The following is a 24,358-nucleotide window of genomic DNA, read 5'->3' as shown; positions in this document are numbered from 1 at the left end:
GAGTGAAGTCAAATACTGTAGATTAGGATCAAATAAGACGGAAAGTGGTGGAAGAAGGCATGAGTGAATGGATGGGTGATAATAGAAGAAATCTCTTAAATGCTTCTAAAATGGCATTTTCTCTCTAATGGGTTATGTTGAAAAAAATAAAGGAGATAGGCCACATGACACTTGTGTTTGAGTTCTCTCAAGAATTGTCCTTTGTAATGCCAACTTGAATTTGTTTGTTTGACTGAATGCCAAATGCATCCTTTAGCCAAGAGACAGCAACAACAGATCTTTTGTTTATTAAAATTTCCAATTAAAATAAAAGGGAACTTTGATTTGTCATTGTCATGCAGAGTTTGCTTCTAAAACAGAGAAAAACTCCCAAGGCTGTTTGTCTCTAAAAGGCAGGACTTCTTTCAACATGAAAATGTTTCATTTAGGATTTTCAACAGACCCTCAGCGCTTAACACATTAAAAAAAAATGAGCTCTGAACATCAACAAATGACAAGAAACTAATAGTGAGGACAAAAACAACAGCAACATCATTAATAAGCAAGCAGTAAAACAACAATCCTATGACAGTAACTATAATTTATTTGTATCACAATGCATGCTGGGAACAAACCAAAGCGTTCATTAGAATGTATGATTTGAGAATCATAACAAAGAGCATCTTGTGCTTTACTGGAAGTAAAAAAAAAAAATAATAAAATTTGAACAAAGCATTCATTAGAATGTATGATTTGAGAATCATAACAAAGAGCATCTTGTGCTTTAATGGAAGTAAAAAAAATAAAATAAAATTTGAACAAAGCATTCATTAGAATGTATGATTTGAGAATCATAACAAAGAGCATCTTGTGCTTTACTGGAAGTAAAAAAAATAAATAAAAAAAATGCATAATGCCACAAATGTTTTTATTTGATTAGTGACCAAAAATAGTGCAGGATATTGTATATTTCATTTTCATTTTATGTAGTAACTTTCTATACTTTTTATTTTCCCTGTGGAACTTTATTTTAGATTTTAATTGTTTTTTTGTTTTGTTTTAATCAGATGTTCTATATAGTTGGTCCCAACTGTACAAAGGCTTGTTTCATGGACAGTGCTTGTTAATCTAAATAGATGGGTATCTATATCTGTATCTACCTTACTGAAGGATATTTTGTGAAACTAGCTAAAAACTTTTTCTTTTTTTTTAATTCTGTTGAAGGTGTTGTATGAAGGATGTGATACAACAAGGGACAATGAACACTATATGATCAATTAAAACTTAAACAATTGTGAAAAAAGAACCTTGGGGCTCCATGTCCTTCAGACACTTCATCACCATTCACAGGGAAACAGAAAGAGTGAATGAGTTATAAGAAGGAGGGAGGGGGAGGAGAACAGGTGGAAGGACAGAGAGATGCATGGAATGAAAGGCACAATATTGAACGAGAGAGAGAGACTGACAAAGGGTGCGTCTCAATCAGCTCCCTAGCTTCCCTAGGTTGTGAATCAGTATATCGTGTACACTACTTTGGGCACTGGTAAGGACAGTTAAAACCCTGGCTCACTACACATTGGGACACTGATGACTATTTCCAGCGACGTGACAATGTCCTCACTGTACAATGTCACTAATGGTATTTATGAAAAAAAGAAGAACAGATATCTTTCAGACATTATGTTTTAATGTGATTTAAAGGTGCCCTAGATTCAAAATTTGAATTTACCTCGGCATAGTTGAATAACAAGAGTTCAGTACATGGAAAAGACATACATTGAGTTTCAAACTCCATTGCTTTCTCTTTCTTATGTAAATCTCATTTGTTTAAAAGACTTCCGGAAAACACGCGGATCTCAACATAACACCGACTGTTATGTAACAGTCGGGGTGTACGCCCCAATATTTGCATATGCCAGCCCATGTTCCCAACATTATGAAAGGCATTAGACAAGGGCAGCCAGTAACGTCTGGATCTGCACAGGTGAATCAACAGACTAGGTAAGCAAGAACAACAGCGAAAATGGCAGATGGAGCAATAATAACTGACATGATCCATGATAGCATGATATTTTTAGTGATATTTGTAAATTGTCTAAATGTTTCATTAGCATGTTGCTAATGTACTGTTAAATGAGGTTAAAGTTACCATCGTTTCTCACGGTTTCTCACGGAGACAAGAGCCGTCGCCATTTTCATTTTTAAACACTTGCAGTCTGTATAATTCATAAACACAACTTCATTCTTTATAAATCTCTCCAACAGCGTAGCATTAGCCGTTAGCCACAGAGCATAGCCTCAAACTCATAGAGAATCAAATATAAACATCAAAATAAATACTTTACTCACATAATTCGAAGCATGCATACAGCATGCATGACGAACATCTTGTAAAGATCCATTTGAGGGTTATATTAGCTGTGTGAACTTTGTAAATGTGCTGTAATATAATCGAGAGCTCGTGTGGCAGGGAGCACGCGAATTAAAGGGGCGGCGCGCTGAAAAAATCAGTGCATAGTTAATGATGCCCCAAAATAGGCAGTTAAAAAAATTAATTAAAAAAAATCTATGGGGTATTTTGAGCTGAAACTTCACAGACACATTCAGGGGACACCTTAGACTTATATTACATCTTGTGAAAAAGCATTCTTGGGCACCTTTAAAGTAGATTATGATAAATGCTTTGCATGTTACATATACATGAAACATTTCAGTCGTAAATAAATTATGTTAGCCAGATTACGTTTCTTACCCGATGTATGCTTAAGCAGAAATCTAAATAAACAATGGTTTGTATTGTAAAAAACATCTATTGTGTGTCATTATGTGTAGGGAGTTGGCTCACGTAATTTATGTTTCATGCTTCAGAACTTCCACTAAGGGAAGATACTGAACATCGATGCTCCCTGGTCTTCACGGTGCATTGTGGGACTTTTTAGGGAACGTTTCAGTGCACTGGAACTGGCTGACTCTCTGATCAGTGCCCTGACTACTGAACTAGGGAGCTGATTGAGATGTACCCCAAATGTCTGTACTAAGCAGATTAGAGTTAGGAGGAGAAAACGCTGCCAAAATCCATACAAACTATTAAGGGATGAATCAGTAAATGAGTCTGGGTAAGTTTGGTGAGAGAGAAGACATTATGTAAAATGGTGTGGCAGAAAAGCAGTTGGAGCATGTTGACTCTGATGCACATTGAAATTAATTGCATTATATGCCTGATTAATTAATCAAATTAATTAATTTCATATAAACACACACACACACACACACACACACACACACACACACACACACACACACACACACACACAATTATATTAGATTAGTGAGGCAAATGAACACAAAAGACATTATGAATGTGTCTTAAATCAACATATTGTTATATTTCCATCTCATTAAACAAAAGTCTATCAATAGTTCACATCAATCCTTCAACAGAATTTGTCAGTCTGTCTGAAACAAACTATGGGGCCATTCAACCAGATTGATTAATTGCATGATTTTTTTACCCTGTTATTTTTTACTTTATAATTAATCACACTGAATTAACATATTTAATTGACAGCCCTACTAACATGCAGACAGACCTAAGGGCTTACACTTACATAAAGACTGTATACACAACCTTAAAAGGTAACACATTCCAATCCATATACACAATAAATCTACACAAAGGCACACAGCACTGCTGATATGAATGCAGTTACTCTCTAGTATTTCAGCTCTAGAAGGAAACCTTACTGTAGGATATCGAGGTTACTGTAGGACCATCATATTATGATTGATTAATTAATATGTATTTTTAAATAGGCAGCGGAGCATCATCTGCAAAATGTTTGTGTGAGTGTCTGCACACATGCGACTGCTTTTCTTTTCCTAAACCTGAATTTATAGAAGTCACATGATAATTCTGGAAAAAAGTGCGTCATCAGATCCGTCTCTGCAGGTAGCTTCTGTTTGTAGAGGGTCTGTAATGCCAGACTTTTTGCTGCAGGGCAGATTCATACATATTCTGTTTAATTGATAGAAATCAAACTGTACCTGGCACAGACAGAAGCCTGTTTCTCTTTCTTAATGATTAATTACGCTGGGCAAGGCTTTTTTAAGTGCCTCCCTGAAATAAATTCATTATTTTTTCTAATGTAATAATATATATATATATATATATATATATATATATATATATATATATATATATATATATATATATATATATATATATATATATATATATATATATATTTATTTTTTTTTTGCATACTTAAAATGTACTGGAGAAGCAACACATAAAAAAGCATTTAATATCAATTCAAAATGAGCAAAAAAAAAAAAAATGCATAAAATGTGAAAATCATTGAGATCAGCATAAAACTTGATCTTAAAGGTGCCCTAGATTATGTTTTTAAAAGATGTAATATAAGTCTAAGGTGTCCCCTGAATGTGTCTGTGAAGTTTCAGATCAAAATACCCCATAGATTTTTTTAAATAAATTTTTTTAACTGCCTATTTTGGGGCATCATTATAAATGCGCCGATTTTATGCTGCTGCCCCTTTAAATCCCGTGGTCCACGCCCACAGAGCTCGCGCTTGCCTTGAACAGTGCCTTAACAAAGTTTACACAGCTAATATAACCCTCAAAATGGATCTTTACAAAGTGTTCGTCATGCATGCGTCGGATTATGTGAGTATTGTATACTGTTATATTGTTTACTTCTGATTTTGAATGAGTTTGATAGTGCTCCGTGGCTAACGGCTAATACTACTCTGTTGGAGAGATTTATAAAGAATGAAGTTGTGTTTATGCATTATACAGACTGCAAGTGTTTAAAAATGAAAATAGCGACGGCTCTCTTGTCTCCGTGAATACAGTAATAACCGATGGTAACTTTAACCACATTTAACAGTACATTAGCAACATGCTAACGAAACATTTAGAAAGACAGTTTACAAATATCACTAAAAATATCATGTTATCATGGATCATGTCAGTTATTATTGCTCCATCTGCCATTTTTCACTATTGTTCTTGCTTGCTTACCTAGTCTGTTGATTCAGCTCTGCACAGATCCAGACGTTAATACTGGCTGCCCTTGTCTAATGCCTTTTATAATGTTGGAAACGTGGGCTGGCATATGCAAATATTGGGGGCGTATACCCCGACTGTTACATAACAGTCGGTGTTATGTTGAGATTCGCCTGTTCTTCGGAGGTCTTTTAAACAAATGAGATTTATATAAAAAGGAGGAAACAATGGAGTTTGGGACTCATTGTATGTCATTTCCATGTACTGAACTCTTGTTATTTAACAATGCCAAGATAAATTCAATTTTTCATTCGAGGGCACCTTTAATAATGAGGGGTTCAAGGAGAGGAAAAAATAGCAAATGAGAAAACTCTCTTTTTGTTACACAGCAGAAAATGTAAATGAAGCAAACTCATGGAAGCACTTAAAAAAAAATCACTTTGCCCTTCAGAGTTCCTGTAGTGATGATGGAACCATGATATTTTTTGTTTAGATCATTGAGCTAAACACACAAAATATTGCTGACAAAAAAAAAGTCTCAACCAACCTCAATTCAATCCACATAACACAACCTAACCACCATTAGAAGGTAAAAAGAATGTTTATGATGCACTGAACATTTTCAAAATATCTGACCTTCAGCCAGAGACATTAACATAACTTTTCTCAGCAATCCCAACTGACCAAAGTGTTAGACAAGAAAGACATTTGTGCAGGATTTGACCTCTACGAGAGGAGAAAAGGCCAGAGATATGCTTCTGTCTTTGGTGGACATGAATCGCTTTTGAAAGCTTTGTTATTTAACGTTATTTAACATGAATCAGCATCACATGACACTATAGTCTATGTGGAAAAATAGATGCAAATAAATAAAAAGATGCAGAACATCATGGACCTGCCATTGATAAAAGATCAACATCATGATCTAATTACTCACTTAAAAAGCACTGTTTGAGGATTTGCGTTTCATATTTTGGTTGCAATGAAAGACAAATCCTTAGCTTATAACTGGATTATGTGCTCACCATAATACGTCCGGTTCCACATTCTCTTTGTGACAGACTCTCCTGAAGGTCGATCGTGTCCCTCTGAAAGACTCTCATTTAGAGCGTTGCAGTACAACATCAGACCATCATAGAAACCACCTGAGATGATGTTCATCTGAAAGAATCAAATACCCACATAAGAGAATACATATAGGATCGAAAAATTCATAATCATCACTTTCAGGCTCTTCAAAGACTGTACGATTATTTTACAAGTCAAGTCACATTTATTTATATAGCGCTTTATACAAAGCATTTATATTTTCAAAGCAGCTTAAAGGGATAAACAGAAAAATAATGATTCAGTGATACAAATAGAGTTCAATTCTGCTGTAAAGCATCTCTAAATAGTGTCATTTTACAGCTTAGATCAGTTCAGTTTTGATTCACTTCCGTTTATTAACTGTGTAAAAACACAAAACAATGATTGTCCAGTTCATTTCAGTTCTCATCCAATAGTGTCAGTACAGTCAAATCAATAATATTGCTGAATATTATGTCTCCATTTTCTTTTTATTTACATAAAACCTAATTTCCTATGTGCATTACAAATCAGTGTTCACTGTTCAGCTTCCAGAGTGAATCATGCTGGTACTGATGGACATATTAGATTGATTTTCTTGACACACATCCTACTTACTATCCTGTTGGTTTTTTGAATACACCTGATCTGATCTGAATCCATCACCAAACATTTGTCAAAAAAGGAAAAATGAAAGACAGACTTTGTGTGGCACAGTCTAAGTGATTCATCTCTTAATCTTTTGTCCCGATCCATTCAGACCATTTTACCCCCGCAGAGATTCATTTACATGTAAATGAACAGAACTGATGGGGGAGTTGCTTTTTTTAAGGCACAGTCACTGGATAGAGTTTTTTCTTTTCATATTTCATCTCACTCAAGCCCTGTCACTTTCTGTATGTGAACTGGGATCCAGAAAAACACTCAAAGATGATCTCTGAAGCTTATTTAGAATCCACACTGCGGGGAAAATCCACAAAGCCTCATACAAATTAAGACAGATGTGCTTATACGGCTAGTTCGACTAGGATAGAACAGTGATAAACAGAGTTCCTCTCAGGAGCAAACCCTGCTGTTAAATACCCCATGAAAAAAACAGTTTTCTCTCCTGATCTGTATAAATGTGTCTTTATACATGTTGCTTTGAGATGCACCGTGGAAAAAAAAGATCATATTGAGTTGAATTTGTTCAAGTGAACTAAATGACCTGTCTACATGCCTATTATATGCACCCTCTTAAATACAATAAGCAGCACACACATCAACAGACAAATGCATCATACAGAACACATTTAAATCCATGAACTTTAGTCTCCTGATAGATGCAGTGCAGCTTAAACTGTTTGACCTGAAAACTGCAGGTGTATGTCACATTAATTTCATATTCTGGGCCTCAAACACAAGAGACACACACACACACAGCAAATAATTATGTTCAACCTTTACTGTTTGAAGAGAAAGAGAGCAAAAGTGCATTGCATCCTGTTTTTTGTGCATTATTGAGTGAATAGATGACTATTATTAAAAAAAAAACTGTAAACACACATAATGCACTTTGGCTGAAAAAACATTCATTTATTCACTTTGAGGAAGAAGGTCTCTTCAAGCACTTTATGAAAGAAGTCTGGCTGTAATGGAAGCACACAGAGCTTCTAACCAGATAAGAGAATAAAGAAATAAATAGTAATTGCAAGGGAAAGAAAAGATGGAGAGCACAGTAGAGTCTTGGCAGAATAGGCATAATAATAAAATAATGAAAAATGAGAAGATAAAGATAAATCACGTCACAATGATCTCTCTTACCAAAGAATCCTCCACTGTGAAGTTGAACATTCGTTTGGCATCCGATTTTAGATGAGTGACAAACTCTTTGTACTCCTGATTCTGTGGCTCGAGGTAGGTCATAATCTTCACACTCTGAAAAATATACAAAAAAATACACAAATTAATTTACCCTATATAAGAGGCAAATATTGAATCTAAAAAATATATCAAACATTTATAAGTAATTATCCTCAGAAATATTTAGGGGGGAAATCACTAAGAATTAGATGAGCTGCTAATATCTGTAAAATCTAAAAGCCTATCAAACAAATCTTGGTCCCTGAGAAAATCCTTTTCAATGTTAGGAAAATACCAAAGACTTTTGACTGTTTACCCTCTCTCATTACAAACTAATAGCAATTACATTATTATGGATAGTATTCTGATACATATCCTTATTATTAGATTCAATACTAATGATTAATATACAGTAGGTACTTAGTTATGAGTTGTGTGTGGGTTTTTTTTCCTGTTATTTAGTTCTGGTTTTGCAAAAGAAAACGAAAAATGACAGCTGTAATGGTAACACTACGTTAAGTTTTCATTTCAACTAAATTAGTTAACATGAACTAAGAATAAACAATAATTCTACAGCATTTATTAATCTTTTTCTTAATGAATTTACAAATACATTTTTAAGATCAAAAGTTGTATTTGTAAACATTACTTAATGCACTGTGAACTAAATATGAACATTTTTTATTAACTAACATTATCAAAGGTTAATATATGTTGTAAAAATATACTGATAATTGATAGTTAATGTTAGTTAATGCATAAACTAATGTTAACAAATGAGACCTTATTGTATAGTGTTACCTTAAATCTATAACAGCTTCTTTTCTTGACTGACTGAAGTATTTCTCTTATAATGCCATACAGTGGGTACGGAAAGTATTCAGACCCCCTTAAATTTTTCACTCTTTTTGTTATATTGCAGCCATTTGCTAAAATCAAGTTCATTTTTTCCTCATTAATGTACACACAGCACCCCATATTGACAGAAAAACACAGAATTGTTGACATTTTTGCAGATTTATTAAAAAAGAAAAACTGAAATATCACATGGTCCTAAGTATTCAGACCCTTTGCTCAGTATTTAGTAGAAGCACCCTTTTGATCTAATACAGCCATGAGTCTTTTTGGGAAAGATGCAACAAGTTTTTCAAACCTGGATTTGGGGATCCTCTGCCATTCCTCCTTGCAGATCCTCTCCAGTTCTGTCAGGTTGGATGGTAAAAGTTGGTGGACAGCATTTTTAGGTCTCTCCAGAGATGCTCAATTGGGTTTAAGTCAGGGCTCTGGCTGGGCCATTCAAGAACAGTCACGGAGTTGTTGTGAAGCCACTCCTTCGTTATTTTAGCTGTGTGCTTAGGGTCATTGTCTTGTTGGAATGTACACCTTCGGCCCAAAAAAGGTTTTTGTCCAGGATATCCCTGTACTTGGCCGCATTCATCTTTCCCTTGATTGCAACCAGTCGTCCTGTCCCTACAGCTGAAAAACACCCCCACAACATGATGCTGCCACCACCATGCTTCACTGTAGGGACTGTATTGGACAGGTGATGAGCAGTGCCTGGTTTTCTCCACACATACCACTTAGAATTAAGACCAAAAAGTTCTATCTTGGTCTCATCAGACCAGAGAATCTTATTTCTCACCATCTTGGAGTCCTTCAGGTGTTTTTTTAGCAAACTCCATGCAGGCTTTCATGTGTCTTGCAGCCAGGGTTCTGGTTGTCCCAAACGTCTTCCATTTAAGGATTATGGAGGCCACTGTGCTCTTAGGAACCTTAAGTGCAGCAGATATTTTTTTTTGTAACCATGGCCAGATCTGTGCCTTGCCACAATTCTGTCTCTGAGCTCTTCAGGCAGTTCCTTTGACCTCATGATTCTCATTTGCTCTGACATGCACTGTGAGCTGTAAGGCCTTATATAGACAGGTGTGTGGCTTTCCTAATCAAGTCCAATCAGTATAATCAAACACAGCTGGACTCAAATGAAGGTGTAGAACCATCTCAAGGATGATCAGAAGAAATGGACAGCACCTGAGTTAAATATATGAGTGTCACAGCAAAGGGTCTGAATACTTAGGACCATGAGATATTTCAGTTGTTTTTTTTAATAAATCTGCAAAAATGTCAACAATTCTGTGTTTTTCTGTCAATATGGGGTGCTGTGTGTACATTAATGAGGAAAAAAATGAACAAATGATTTTAGCAAATGGCTGCAATATAACAAAGAGTGAAAAATTTAAGGGGGTCTGAATACTTTCCGTACCCACTGTACATAATGTTCCATACATATGAATAGTTTTAATTTGGTCAGGTAGGAAAATAAAGAATAAGCATAATTATTCAACATAAAAAATGTCTGTTTTTAATGTTGTGTGCAATCATTATCTTTAATCTACCAAAGCTAAGCTCCACTGAGCATCAGCATGTCCTGAATCTGCTGTGCGTGGTTTCATCAGCGGGTACTGAGTGTTGGAGTTCAGATATTTCTCACGCTCTGCAGAGAAACTCTTCCACTCTCAAAACAGGCGGCTGTTATCACAGTAGGGGCTGGTGACCGTGGTTCTGTGACACCAACCAAAGCTAGAGTGACCTGCAGAGCTTTTGATAAGAATAAGGCTCAGATTTTGAGCCCCCTGAGGCATAACGGTGATTGTTTTGTGTTAAAGGGGGTTTAAATAAAATGCTTTGTTATTCTGTCACCATACAGACTAAAAAGCAAGGCTCTTTTTAAGGTTCAAGAGATGAGACAACAATTCTGATGAAAAAGCTTTATAATGCTTCATAACTGTCTCTCTTCTTCTCCTCCTCTATCATAATCATAATCGTTATCTCAAATTGTATAATATCAGTTATATTTCTGGTAGCAAATATAGAACCAAATTCTCAGAGAATCTTAACAGACCATGAAATTATGGATGTTGATTTTGAGTGAGAGAGAGAAAGAGTATTATTTTAACTGGAAAACAAAACAAAATAACTGAAAATGATTATTGGCAGTGTATCTCATTATCCCTCTCTCTCATGTTTTATGAAAGGCTTTAATCACCTTGAAGGCCTCCTTCGCAAGGTCATCATCGGAGTCTCCTCTGGCCCATGGCCGAGAAGGCCTGGCCTCCAAACTGCGTCCAAAGATATCAATGTAGAAGAAGACGTACTCCTCCTTAGGGAGACCTGCCCTGTGGAAGTGCACCATCAACTGCCGGAAAATATCCGGAGAACAGCATACAAACACCACTGCAGTGAGAAAGAGAGAGTGAACAAAAGACATGAGAAAAACTTTAGCTGCTTCATAATTCCCTCCCCTACACACACAAACATATCCTGATTCTGTGGAGCATTGAGGATATCTGCCTTTCCTTAATAAGAAATAGGAGCTCAAATATAGCTTTTTTTGTACTTCCATTAGCACTTTTACCAGAAATGACTTAGAAATCAATACCATAATATCATTACCTCAGCATAATGTGTCAATATAACACATCCAGACAGGAATTAGCATGTGCGTGTTCATTTCAGTTCATGTGTGTAAGTGTGTCTGTATGGTGCATTAATGCATTTATGGCTCTCAGTGAATCTGGACTGTCTGTCCTATGCTTTTAGCATTACACATCATACATTAAAACATGATTTTGATGATTCATTCACACTGCATAATATCATTTTCCCAATAAGTATTTTTTCCAGTAATATAAATTCCTTAAAAACATTTATTTGTGAGATAAGTTCACTTTTTTTAACTACATGCAAAATTGCATGAAATATTAAGACTTGTTTTCAGAGAATACATCCTTCCATCCATTCTCCAATCCACTACTACTTCTTCACCCACAGAGAATATATAATAAAGTTAATTTTTATGCTTATTTTGTTAAAAATATTTTGTGATGTTTGTTTAAAAGAGGAAAAAAATGAAAATGGGATTGGTCAATAAAGTTACATAAGATATAAATCATTCTATGAAAATAGTCTTAATTTCTTATGCAGATTTGCTTCTCAATAAATATATCTAGTTTAAAAGATGTTTAGATATGTTTATTGGAAAAGGAGTCAAAAAAACTGATAAAGAAAATTATTTCTGCAGTGTAAATATAACCAGCAGAAACATTTTCTATTTCCATTATTCATTTGATATTGCACTAAACAGGAAGTTTCATAAGAATGATAAGGGATGGATTTTATATGAAATGGATGTTAAGCTTCTCCTCAACATTTCTGATAACAACATACAGACAAGAGAAGGAACCACAAATAAAGAAAGAAAATATATAATAAATCTGGACAAGAAAACAAAATGCTTCATTAACTCTAATCAAATGAGTGAAGTGATCACAGAGATAGAGAGAGAAAGCGATAGAACTTGACTCCAGACCAGACAGTCATTTGCAGAAGGAGGGTAATTACAGGAGACCTAGGCTATTTTGTGTGTGTGTGTGTGTGTGTGTGTGTGTGTGTGTGTGTGTGTGTGTGTGTGTGTGTGTGTGTGTGTGTGTGTGTGTGTGTGTGTACTCTGGTTTTAAATTCACAAAAACCTAATGTGTGTGTGTGTGTGTGTGTGTGTGTGTGTGTTGTTCAGTGACAATGTGATTCAGTTTGTGGATAATAATGGACACAAGGTGAGAGATGGATTTAGAATTTTAGAAGAATTCTAAATGAACAACTATCTATAAGCATCTATGCCAATAAAATTATGGAATACGATTGAAGGAAAATGAGGAATATCAATCAATCTATCCATCCATCTATCTATCTGAGACTTTACAGGTAAGACAACAGAAATACACAGAGGATATAATTAAACGTACACAGAAAACTGGTTAAATGGACAAATCAAATTAAATGAGAAAGAATTTTAAACAATGTACTTTGTAGGAACCTGAAACAAAAGTATTAACCTGAAAATGTAGCCTGAGAACAAACTGATCAGTATCGACCTGTGAAGGTCAGAATAGACGGACAGTATCTAGACGGAGACAGACAGGCCAGTCAGTCTGTCTCACTCTGTCTTTGTATTGGCAGATCTGGCCGAGTAATGAGGGTGTCCAATGCCAACGACAGGCAAATGTGTGTATGTTTCAGAATCTAACAGCAACAAACCAGCTACCAGCTGGTCATACCATTTTAGATGGATAGTTCACCCAAAAATGAAAATTTTGCCATCATATGTCGTTCCAAACCTGTATGACTTACTTTTTCTGTAGAGTACAAAAAAATATATTTTGAGAAATGTCAATTGGAACCAATGTTTTTTGGTTCCCCACGTTCTTAAAAATTCTTTAAGTCATAAAGGTTTGAATGACATGAAGGTGAATAAACAACTTTTATTTTTGGGTTAACTAGCCATTTAAGGTGTAACTTCGGCAATTTTCAACCCACTTTGTATTGTTACAATGCTGGTAGTATATGTGATGCAAAATGTGTCACCCGTCACACTTTTGACAACTACAGGGCTTTCATGAAAACTACAGATTACAGTTTGAAATGTTGACAACACAGTTTTTTCAGACACTGAGTCTTTTTCAGATTTTCTGTCATAGCATTCTCTTCGTATTTACGATTCTTTGCAGCCTTTAGCCACTGCCTACAACACTCTGGATCCTTCACTGGAAACCGAAAATAACTCTCTCTCGCTAAAGTTAACTCCTTGAATTCTTGCACTCTGGAACAATACAATTATAACTAAAAGTTTGCCATGAACTATTTGCTAAAGCAAGGTGGTATTTCACTCTGGTCAAGTGCATCCATAGCAGACTGGTGGGAGTGGCCTTGGACGGCAACATGCCCAGTGCATTAAATTTTCCTACCTATTTAGCAAAAGGGAAGACAACAGCCTTTTTTCTCTGTTTTCTATAGACAGGTAGCATAGTTTTCCAAAAAAAATTCGGCCTTTCTACTGTATAGGTAGCCAAGTTTTATTGTAAGCCCATTTTGCCAGTGGTGAAGTACCCCTTTAAGGTGGTTAGTTTTTGTAACACGGTTTCTGGTTAACCAGCAAGGTGAAAGAGAATAAATGACAGCATACATCTTAAAATCCCCCTGTAGCATATAATTTTATCATTTAAAACTCATCTTTGCTCACCAAAATTACATATTTAAATGTTTTTTTCCTATGAAAAATTTTTTTTAATGCTTTAAAATAGCTTGAATGTAACTCTACACCCTTGCCTCATTTAATATAAACGGATCTATGAATATGATAATTAGCCCCGCCTCCACTCACTTGCACGAGCTCAGACAAGATCCACTCGGTCAACTTACTGAGGTAAACGCTGCACAATGGTTTCGCTTTTTACAATGCCGGACACATAACGGTAATTAATATGATTAGCGTTTTGCTTGACTACATTATCAAACAGCTAATAATATGCTGCTTATGTTACACAGTCCATGTTCACATTCACGAGTAAAAATGTACTCGTTACATCAGAAGAAGAATGGCATCTACGCTAGTATTAGTCTCTCTGTTTATCCTGAGGTCTATTATAGTCAGTCGGATCCGGGCAGTATCCAGATCAGATGGAGGACCTGCGCCTAGGCACGACCACAACGCATCCCTGAAGTGTCCGCAGAGATTGTGTCAACTAGACCAGTGGTTCTCAAACCTGTCCTGGGGACCCCCCACCACTGCACATTTTGCATGTCACCCTCATCTAACACACCTGATTCAAGTCATCAGCTAATTAGTTGAGACTGCAAGAGCTGAATTGGGTGCGTTAGATGAGGGAGACATGCAAAATGTGCAGTGGTGGGGGGTCCCCAGGACAGGTTTGAGAACCACTGAACTAGACCATCCCCTGTGAAGGCCTCATCGACACGACAGCCAATGGCACAGATCCCCAACAAACCGTTTCCATACTGGCATGATGAATCCGATCTTCTACAAGATGGAACTGGATTAAATATTTTGACTGTTGCAATCCCAAATCTGACTTATGCCCTGTAACGCTCCCTAAATCATAATCATGCACTGTTTGCTGTTGGCCAGAGGAGAACTGGCCCCCCTTGACTGAGCCTGGTTTCTCCCAAGGTTTTTTTTCTCCATTTTGTCACCTGTTGGAGTTTGGGTTCCTTGCCACTGTCGCCTTTTGGCTTGCTTAGTTGGGGACACTTGATATTCAACAATGTATTTGATCTGCCTGCATTGACACCATTGTATGCAAACTGAACTGAGCTGGACGATGGCATCACTGTTTTCTCCAGAGCTGCTGGAAATGAACTAAATTAATAACTAATGATTTTTACAAAGGAATGAATCAATAATGAATTTACATAAGCTGTACGACAACACCATTTTCTTAAAGAGCTGCTGTGCAGCCAAAATTATTTGCCAGTTATCACTGTAAAGCTGCTTTGACACAATCTGCATTGTAAAAAGCGCTATATAAATAAAGGTGACTTGACTTGAAGAGTCAGACAGCTGTCTTCTAACAATCAGTATCCTTAGAAATGCTTTAAACAACTCAGAACATCAGTGAAGAAAGGCATATAGTTAGTTCATCATAACATCGTAATATGGATCATACACCTGCCATATTGCTAAATCTACCTGATTTTTCATATTAACAGAAAAATATACCAGGATAACCTTCTATTGAGACTCCCTTGCGAGGTCAGTTAATGATATGTTAAAGCCCGCCGGCACATTGACGTGTAACCAATCGCCAAAGACAGTCTTAAACCCACAGTTTGAAATTGCTGGTGTTTCTGAAATCACAAACACCTGTGATTTCAAACTGCAGGTTTGAGACTATCTTTGGTTTACTGTAGTTTTAAAGAGAAAATACTCAGCAATGCTGTTGACTTATGAATTTGCACATGGTTTGTCTTAAAGCATATTAAAACACCACATAGACATATAGACAGCATTAAAAACTTGATTTTCACCACTTTATAATTTGATTGAAACTACAGTATGTGGCATTACATCCTGTCATCCTCTCACCCCCATCAGAGTAAAACACTTATGGACAGAGATTTAATGTGCAAAAACACACAAAGTAGTCTGCATGCTACTAAAGTAACACATAAATGTGAAGTAAAACGGAGAATGTAAGAGGGTAAAGTCCTACTGTGACTGAGTCAGAGGTGCAGCTTTGTGTCTCAAGTCAATACTGAACTACCACAGAACAAGACCTTTACATCTGCCCACATGACTCTTGCCATGACCAAAACCCACAGCAGCTGTCTATCACACTGAAGTGAAAGAAAGAAAGAAAGAATGCAGCATCAATCTGCATAATTTGTGCACTCAGCTGATGCCAATGTTGCAAATTTAATCAGAACTTTCTGATTTCCCCCGTTCATGACAGATCAGGACCAAAAAGAGCAACTGCACCGACTATAATTTTCGCTATGATTACGAAGGCATGTCCATAGTATAAATGCAATTCTGTTTGGGAAAGGAGTATGTCAGGTGTGAGAAGCAACCTGTCAGAGAGATAAAGCAGTCCATTACACACTCAAATGCACATCATTATCAGATGAAACCCTTGAGAGGGACTGCTGGCAGATATCCAACCTAACGGAGAGAATTGCTATTTTCAACACTGTTAAACATTAACTAGCACTGAGCAAATGAGTTCATTAAAGGCACTTCGCTTTCCTCAGACGCACACATAAAAACATTCCTAAACATGTTTTCCCTGGACAGGAGTGACAGACAATGAGTGGGTGTTTTTGTGGGCCAAATAGAGTTTAACTTCAGCATATACTCAGCAGAGTTCAGTCTACAAAGTGCACTAGTTAGTTGCTTTGGTACTGTAAGAAGGCATCGACTAAGGCATCTACTAACATACTGTGAATAGGTAATCTGAAGCAATGTGCCATGTTATACTTTATTATCTAAAATTACTTAATTTTTAAAAACAACAACTGACCTCACATTGAGAATGTATTTTATATATTTATTTGTCACACTACAACTATTTAAAGATACACTCAGTATTTTAAGCTGGTCGTGTGATGGCAATATGTCCACTCCCATGAGATGACCCACTTTATATAACATTAAACAGGCTACTGATTTAAATTGTCTCATGTAAGCATACTTGATTTTAAACATTTTTTCCACCCAAGTTGTCTTTGTGATAGAAGTTCAGGTTAAATAACTAGTTCTTCCAATATTTCATCAGAATGAAATTTTCATTCAGAATCATGCTCAGATTAATATGGTAAAATCAATGCACTCGTTACTCTCTTTACAGTGTGTACAATCACTGAGCTTTAGGAAGCTTACAGAGCTGAAATTAAGTTATCGTAATGGGCGTTTCATTTCTGACACGCGTAAGCCCAGTCTTACAAAGACTGGGCCATCTGACCAATCAGAGCAGAGTAGGCTCTCGGAAAGGAGGGTGATAGAGAGACTGAATCTTCAAACATGTCGTATGATAATCATTGAAAAATGTGGTGATGTGCAATTATATAAATTAAAGTATTTTTTGACCTTTGATGCATGTAAACGTTGTAGGAGACCTTCAAAACAAAATTAGAAACCTTTAAAATAGCATAAAAGGGGGCACTTTATATTTTCTAATTAAACTTTATAAACATGAGGCCAGATATATTAACAGCTTCTTTTGACCAGTAAGACCAGTTGACCAGTTGACCAGTAAGACCAGTAAGATTACAAAAACTACTGTCAGGATTTACTAAAGACATGCACTGAAAATTTAGAGCTGAAAAGGTGTGGACAGTTATTTTTGTGGCTGACCTTATTGCATATGCATTTGTAGAAGTTCCCCTTTCAGACGAAAAATGTATGGGAGGAGAGTATTTAAATGAATTATACAAGGTGATTTACTACGGTTTGCGCTAATCAATTTACTCAAATACTATTATTTACAACCCTAAAAAAGCATGTCTTCCAGGTGCAGCATGTAATAATTCTGTCTGCTAGAGGTCGCTAGAGGCCTATTCAAAACAAAGGCGTAGCTTGATGACACCAGGTTTGAGAGCGGAATCTTGGAACATGTCTCCACCTCAACGGACGGTGCAAAAGAATAGGGATAGGACTCGGGAAGAAATCACGTTCATGGATGCGATTATTAACGTAACGTTACTGTAGTATGAAGCAGAGCAGGACCGAGTGTTGTGGGAGCTGAACGAGGCCGCTGAAGTGATTGCGCAACACGCGCCTAACGAGCGGCGGAACTTTTGTTATGCCACAGTCGCCGCATCCACTTTTCCGGTCATGAGTATGAGGTGACACAGCTCTGTTTATCATATTAGATACATTTGAGAGTGTTGAAAATGATGTTATAATGTTACTCTGTGCGTTCGCTTGGCGGCTACTGTGAGACACATTGCAGTAAGATAGATCGATTTTAGAATATCATATTAAATGCTGGATGGCTTGTGTTGGAGAAAATTCTGTATTACTGTTACTAAAAATAAAGCTGCATCTGCTGTTAGCTACTTGACAAAATAGTGTTTTTCGAGGCATGGTAAAGCATGGTACTCGCAAAAACAAAAATCAAGAAAATTAGATTTAAAGTCCCTGTAAAGTCAGTTCTGAGAATTCTTTCTAAACACTTTATAAATGTTACAAATGTATTGCTGAAACACATTACAAAGAAGACTGTGAATTGTGTAATGCTTAATTGTGAAGTTAGAGCGTTAAACAGTTTTTCACCAAGTCTCTGCTGAGGATTTTTTGGGCGGAGCTAAAAGGTCGGTCTGATGACGCACTTGGACCCCCGAGCATAGCTCCTCCCCTAACACTATATAACTGTCGATGACGCACCGAGCGTAGCGCCGCCTCTAACTCTACAGCGGTTCACTCGCTCAGAGTGTCATTACAGTCATACAGCCCTTTGCACATTTAGCTAGTAATGCCTTCGTCACGCAAATGCATACATGGTTGTTATAATATACAATATGCTCGGTCTCCTTATTTAAATTTCCTAAAACGATGATATGAAGGATTCTAAAGTGTGCGTTCTACACCGGATAATTTTACAAACTTTCATCAGACAGCTGGGATTCACAGATAATCCGCTGTTTTTGGTGAATGGGGCTAAACAGACCCCTGCCTGTTTTTTTCGAGATTTTGATAACTTATTTCATTTACTTGCAGATTTTTTCAATCATTCAAATTTGGCTGGGTGGTTAATAACACATTTTTCTGCGGTGTGACAAACTCAGAACACATACTTTAAAATGACTTTACAGGGACTTTAAACAATAAGATTCTACAAAATATTTGTAGAAATAATTGTATTTTGTAGAAATAATTCTACAAAATAAAACCGGAAACCGAGGCAGACCGAGGGTAACGTGGGTATGACGCAATTGACAGGCGACTCCTCACATGTCCCGGAGCCTTGGTTAAAATTGCAATTTTCTCACGATTTACAAAGAGTTGGAAACATTTGGGATATTGTAAGTACTCAAGTAAACAAAATATATAACACTGGCCTAGTGGTTTTTGGATATTTTGCTGGAAAAATATTACATATTGCACCTTTAAACCAGACACTAATTTGCGCTGCTCTCGGCAGATTGCGTTGGTCATTATGGCAATGATCCGGCTGTGTCTGTGTTCTTTAATTTGCGAGTCATCGACTTTCCACTCCCATCAGTGCTTTTTTAGAATTGCGCTCTCACGCTAATTTGCCCTGTTTAGTAAATCTGGCCCATGAACTCCTATTCTTCTGAAGTGAATGGGCTGAGAAAAAAAAAAAAAATCTTACATTAAATATTTAGACAAGAGAATAGTCTATTTCAAAACTGTGCAATTATATCACCAAACCAACTAGACCATGAGTAAGAGCAAGTCTGCCCTCCCCCAACAAGGAGCTTGCATGCAATCAGATGAGGTGGTACGTTGTAATTGCAATCGGGAAAAATGGCCGCACACTGAGCTCAAACAATAATGATGGGCTCAGCTCAGAAAATGCAATGCCATTCTCTAATACAAACCTGCTACAATTACACTCACAACCAGAATCAATGTGCAACTATACATATTTCTATGTATTGAGTTTAAAGAACCAAGAAAGACCGCTTGTGTTCTCTGAAAATAACATTATTAGGAAACAACCTCATGTTCATATCAACGTATGCTCTGTTCTTGCTGTCTTTTTTTATTCCGTTTTCTCCATTTGCCATTTTAAAGCTGTCTGTCAGCATTCTTTTCTAAAACAATCACAAAAATGACCAATTATCAACATAATGAGTGAATAGTTGAAATGAGTCACGACTGTAGACGTATGATCTGAGATCTAATGAAAATGTTTGATCGCCCAGAGCAGACTGTTAAAGCTTCACTCCTGCACTGACTCTGATTTATCCCATATAAATGCAGGACTTGATCTGTTATGTTTAATCTGCACCACCCTTCCCTTTGACCAGTGATTATATGGTGCTTCAGTCTATTTTTCTAAAGAATATCGACACTATAGTTCACAGGCACAACACTCACAAAACACTCCATGGCTACAAAAAAACGATCAGAGCAATTACAACAGGAAATAGCAGCAGTTCTATTGATCTGGATGGAATCCTTGAAGCCCATTTTCTTAGGTGTCTGATGACCACGATGGGGAGCAAATGGGGACACTGACGGGCTTTATGCATGCTCTTTATGCATGCTCACTTATTCAGTTATTTATTGGCAAGACAATCCATCTGTGCTGTGATCTGACAGAAGATGAGAGAATTGGAGTGATGTGTTCAGACTGTACAATATCAGGTGGAACAAAGCATCCAGACTGAATCTCACTTTGAGCGAGAAGAAAACGTTGATTATCACAATGTCAATTCTACTAGCATCAAATAGGGTGGAGAGGAAGTAAAGGAAAGCTTAAACCACAACTCTCACAAGAGCTATTTGCTTGGCTTCGCACAAGAATACAAATGAGACAGAAGGGCCTAATAGGGTTTAAAGGGACTGCATCAGCATTTATTTTACATTTATGGACATCTATGAAAGTTTACGTATTATTTATTCATATGAAGTGGCACACCAGTAGTACATCTTATGACCCAAACTCTTTTCTTATAACTTAAAGACATCATGACTTTAACATTTTAAAAAGGGTTTTGTGGATTTTAGTCCATGTTTGAGGTCTAGTGTAATCTGAAACATTGACAAAATTCACTTTTAGAATTTAAACACAAATTTACAGTCTTTCTCTCCCAGGAAAACAGACAAAAAATACAATGACTCATCTTGCTCTACACTGTTTTCTGTTCAGTCAAATCCTTTCTCGAACAAGAGAGTCCCACCCCCAAACACCACCTGCAACCGACAAGTAGCAAATCATGATTCATGAATGAGACCTAACTAAAGCTGATCCCTAATATTTCCCACTTAAACTTCCTGTTTAAAAAAGAAATGCATCAACATAAGAGAAAAAAAGCTAATCTTTCAAATGGTGATTTTGCACAAAAATGGAGATTTCCAATCATGCTTCTCGACAATAGACCAACACAATGAAGTTCATAAATCTGAGCACAAAATCAGCCTTGAGGGAAAAAACTGAGCACATTTAGAGATGACTGTTTAATGGAAAATCTAATGTTTGACTGTAAGCAACAACAACAAAAAAATCAGGTTCTGGCACTAAGAAAACGGTAAAAATAATCTAATTTATGTCTGTCGTGTCAAGTCAAGTCTGTCATGTTTCTCTTCTAATGCTGTTTAACATAAGCCAGTATAGGGTTACAAATTATATTAGCGCAGGAATCTGTGTGATGTAAGGGAGGTCTGCCTAACATTACCTCATTCTAGAGGATGTGAGGTCATTCTTGTATTAAACTGAACCTTATGTTCTACTGTCACGAAGAGAACATTATGACTTGAGTATTCCGTTCACAGGGGGCAGATTCAAGATCGAACTAAAAACAAGCTTTCGCCTCCATGAATGAATCTTTTGATATGTTTGGGTTTAGGTCTGGAGGTATTCAGTTACTCTGCATTACATCCAAAGGTCAGAAATGATGGGAAATATCGACCTGAAATATCTAAATACAGCATTCCTCCAGCAAGCAGAGAATCTGTTCTAAAAGTGTGTGCTATGTGAATTTTTGTAGTTTTCTTTTCTTTTTTCTTTTCCATCCTTCTCTACACCTCAGTTCAGATTAATTTTTAAGCTGATCCAGATGGATGGAAATGTGGAGAGAAGCGGAGCACGGCCTTCTGGGTAGTTTAGTTCAGCATGGCCGCTCTTGCGCTCGGCAACCATGACGACAAGAGGGCATGAAGCTCTAGTCACAAAGACTGGCATTTTAGTTGAAATGATGACGACAAGGTAGACTGATGCTACAGCTCCTTCAGAAGAGGAATCGGAGCAGAATTCTTTCAAACAATTCCATAAAATGAGCTCTACTTAATTTTGAAGAGTTCATACAGTTCTGTTTCCCCCCTCGTGCAAAGAATTTAAGACTTCCAAAATCTGGTTGAGGAGCTTGAAAACCAGATCTTCCTGTTGGCACTCTTGAGTAAAGGTCCTCTTTGATGCTGGTTTCCACCATGTACAGGTGCGATTGAAGTGATTGGGTACATGGAAAAATTAAACCAGAGGAGCACAGTCCTCATCAACAGAGCAGCTTTGAAGTGTGTGTGTGTGACAGACAGAGAGAGAGAGATTGATGGTGAAGCACCTGCTGACTTCTGGCCATTAACAGCCTTGCTGTGCTGCAGATTTTATCCAAGAGAACAGCAGCAGCTAAGTGCACATCACTTCAGCACTACAGAGAGAATGAGAAGTATATAAGTATGTGTGTATTTGTCAATGTTTTTGTGTAATGAGGTGACTAAATAATAATAAAAAATTAATGTTCCGAGTACCGAATGGACGTTCAGATGGTTGTAATTATGAACTTGTTTGCAGGTCAGAGTTTGCAGTCTCCAGCTAAAGCTCTTTAAATGTCTCAATATCCAGGAAGAGAGTTCAAGTCCACTTTCATCAGCATTTACAAGCTGGGTGTTTTCCAATCTGACCCGTCCAGATAATATAGTTTTGTTCAAATAAAATGCACTTGATGATCCCAGTTTTATAAATTTAGAACTGTACTTTGAAGAGACAAGAATTCTCAATCTCCAAATGAGAGAGCACTCATATGGAAAACTCCAGCAGAAGAGCAGGAATACATTAGAGATTCCAATCTCACAGGAGGCGGTGTGCCTCCATGTGTTGTCTTCCTGCTGCTGATGATGTGAGGATGTTTTTACAGGGTTGAGAGGAAAGAGGCAGGAGGTGAGGAAGAGCATTTCTGCTCTTCCGAGATCTACGTAAAAGGTTACGGCACCACAGGTAATCACTACATGTTAATCAGCCAGAGAGACCACAAAACATTTCTGCATCTACAAAAACATTCCCTCTCACATCTGTCACCAAAACCTCATTGAGGGATGCACTGATATTAAAATTCTGGCTGAAATGATAAATCAAAAATTATTATTTTTTTATTTGAGCGGAATCTGATAACCAATAAATAGCCAATTTTATAATATTTTTCCTAAAATTACAAATAAAACAATAAAAAAATTTAATAAATAATTTTAAATGCTACAAGTTAATTTAGGCATCACAACATTAAATGTACAGTATGAGAAATAGACATTTCTTTTGATATTTGCTTAAGATAACACTGAACAGTGTTCCTGAACTAACAGTGTTGCTGAACAGTGTTACTATTGAGTACCCAGAAAAGCACTAAATAAATGTAAGGAATTATTATTATTATTATTATTATTATTATTATTATTTAAGTGAGCATTAGATGACGGTATATAAAAGCCAATAATGGAAAAAGGCAAAAATGAAAAGAAAAATAGGTAATACTTTACAATAAGGTTCATTAGTTAAACATTAGTTAATGTATTAACTAACATGAACTAACCATGAACAATACATTTGTTACTGTATTTACTAATCTTCGTTAACGTTAGTTAATGAAAATACAGCAGTTGATTAATTGTTCATGTTAGTTCACAGTGCATTAACTAATGTTAACAAGATTTTAATAATATAGTAAATGTTGAAATTAACATTAACAAAGATTATAAAGGCCGTATAAGTGCAGTTCATTATTAGTTCATGTTAACTAATGTAGTTAACTAACGGTAACTAATGAACCTTATTGTAAAGTGTTACCAAAAAATCTAAAGAAAACTGTAAAAAAATACATGTAAATCATAGAGGGGAAACATCCAACTAATGTTTATATACATAAAAATATCTAATACTGATAAGAATACTGTTAACTCGTAACAGATTGTACCAGTGGATGGTTCTATTAAGTGCTTGTACTTATAACCCACTGAAATATAATATTTATTCTGATACTGACTCTTTGCGATCACCCAGGCTTTTGTCTGTCCTCCAGAAAGAGCAAAGAAATTTAGTTGCACTTTATTGCTGGTGTTTTATGAGCAGAATGTTTTATATCATGAGGATTGCATTTTTCACTTTATGGAAGATCGTAAAAAGTATATTGCTGATA

The 24,358-nt window shown here is 36.4% G+C and overlaps 1 protein-coding gene across 3 annotated transcripts in view; it reads right to left on the bottom strand.

The window, feature by feature from the left end:
• The window catches only part of npr1b (natriuretic peptide receptor 1b), a 50,183-nt gene that overhangs the window by 18,948 nt on the left and 6,877 nt on the right, over window positions 1–24,358 (bottom strand). For all 3 annotated transcript variants that reach the window (XM_048153317.1, XM_048153318.1, XM_048153316.1), the window contains 3 exons: window positions 10,959–11,146; window positions 7,877–7,990; window positions 6,031–6,166 (listed from right to left, as the gene is read on the bottom strand). In XM_048153317.1, the coding sequence (XP_048009274.1) occupies window positions 6,031–6,166; window positions 7,877–7,990; window positions 10,959–11,146 (438 nt within the window). The remainder of the gene's footprint in view (window positions 1–6,030; window positions 6,167–7,876; window positions 7,991–10,958; window positions 11,147–24,358) is intronic.

Source organism: Megalobrama amblycephala, linkage group LG13, assembly GCF_018812025.1.
Source record: "Megalobrama amblycephala isolate DHTTF-2021 linkage group LG13, ASM1881202v1, whole genome shotgun sequence".
Lineage (NCBI taxonomy): Eukaryota > Metazoa > Chordata > Actinopteri > Cypriniformes > Xenocyprididae > Megalobrama > Megalobrama amblycephala.
Note: the sequence above shows the minus strand (reverse complement) of the source record. Positions and strands in the feature narration are given on the sequence as shown.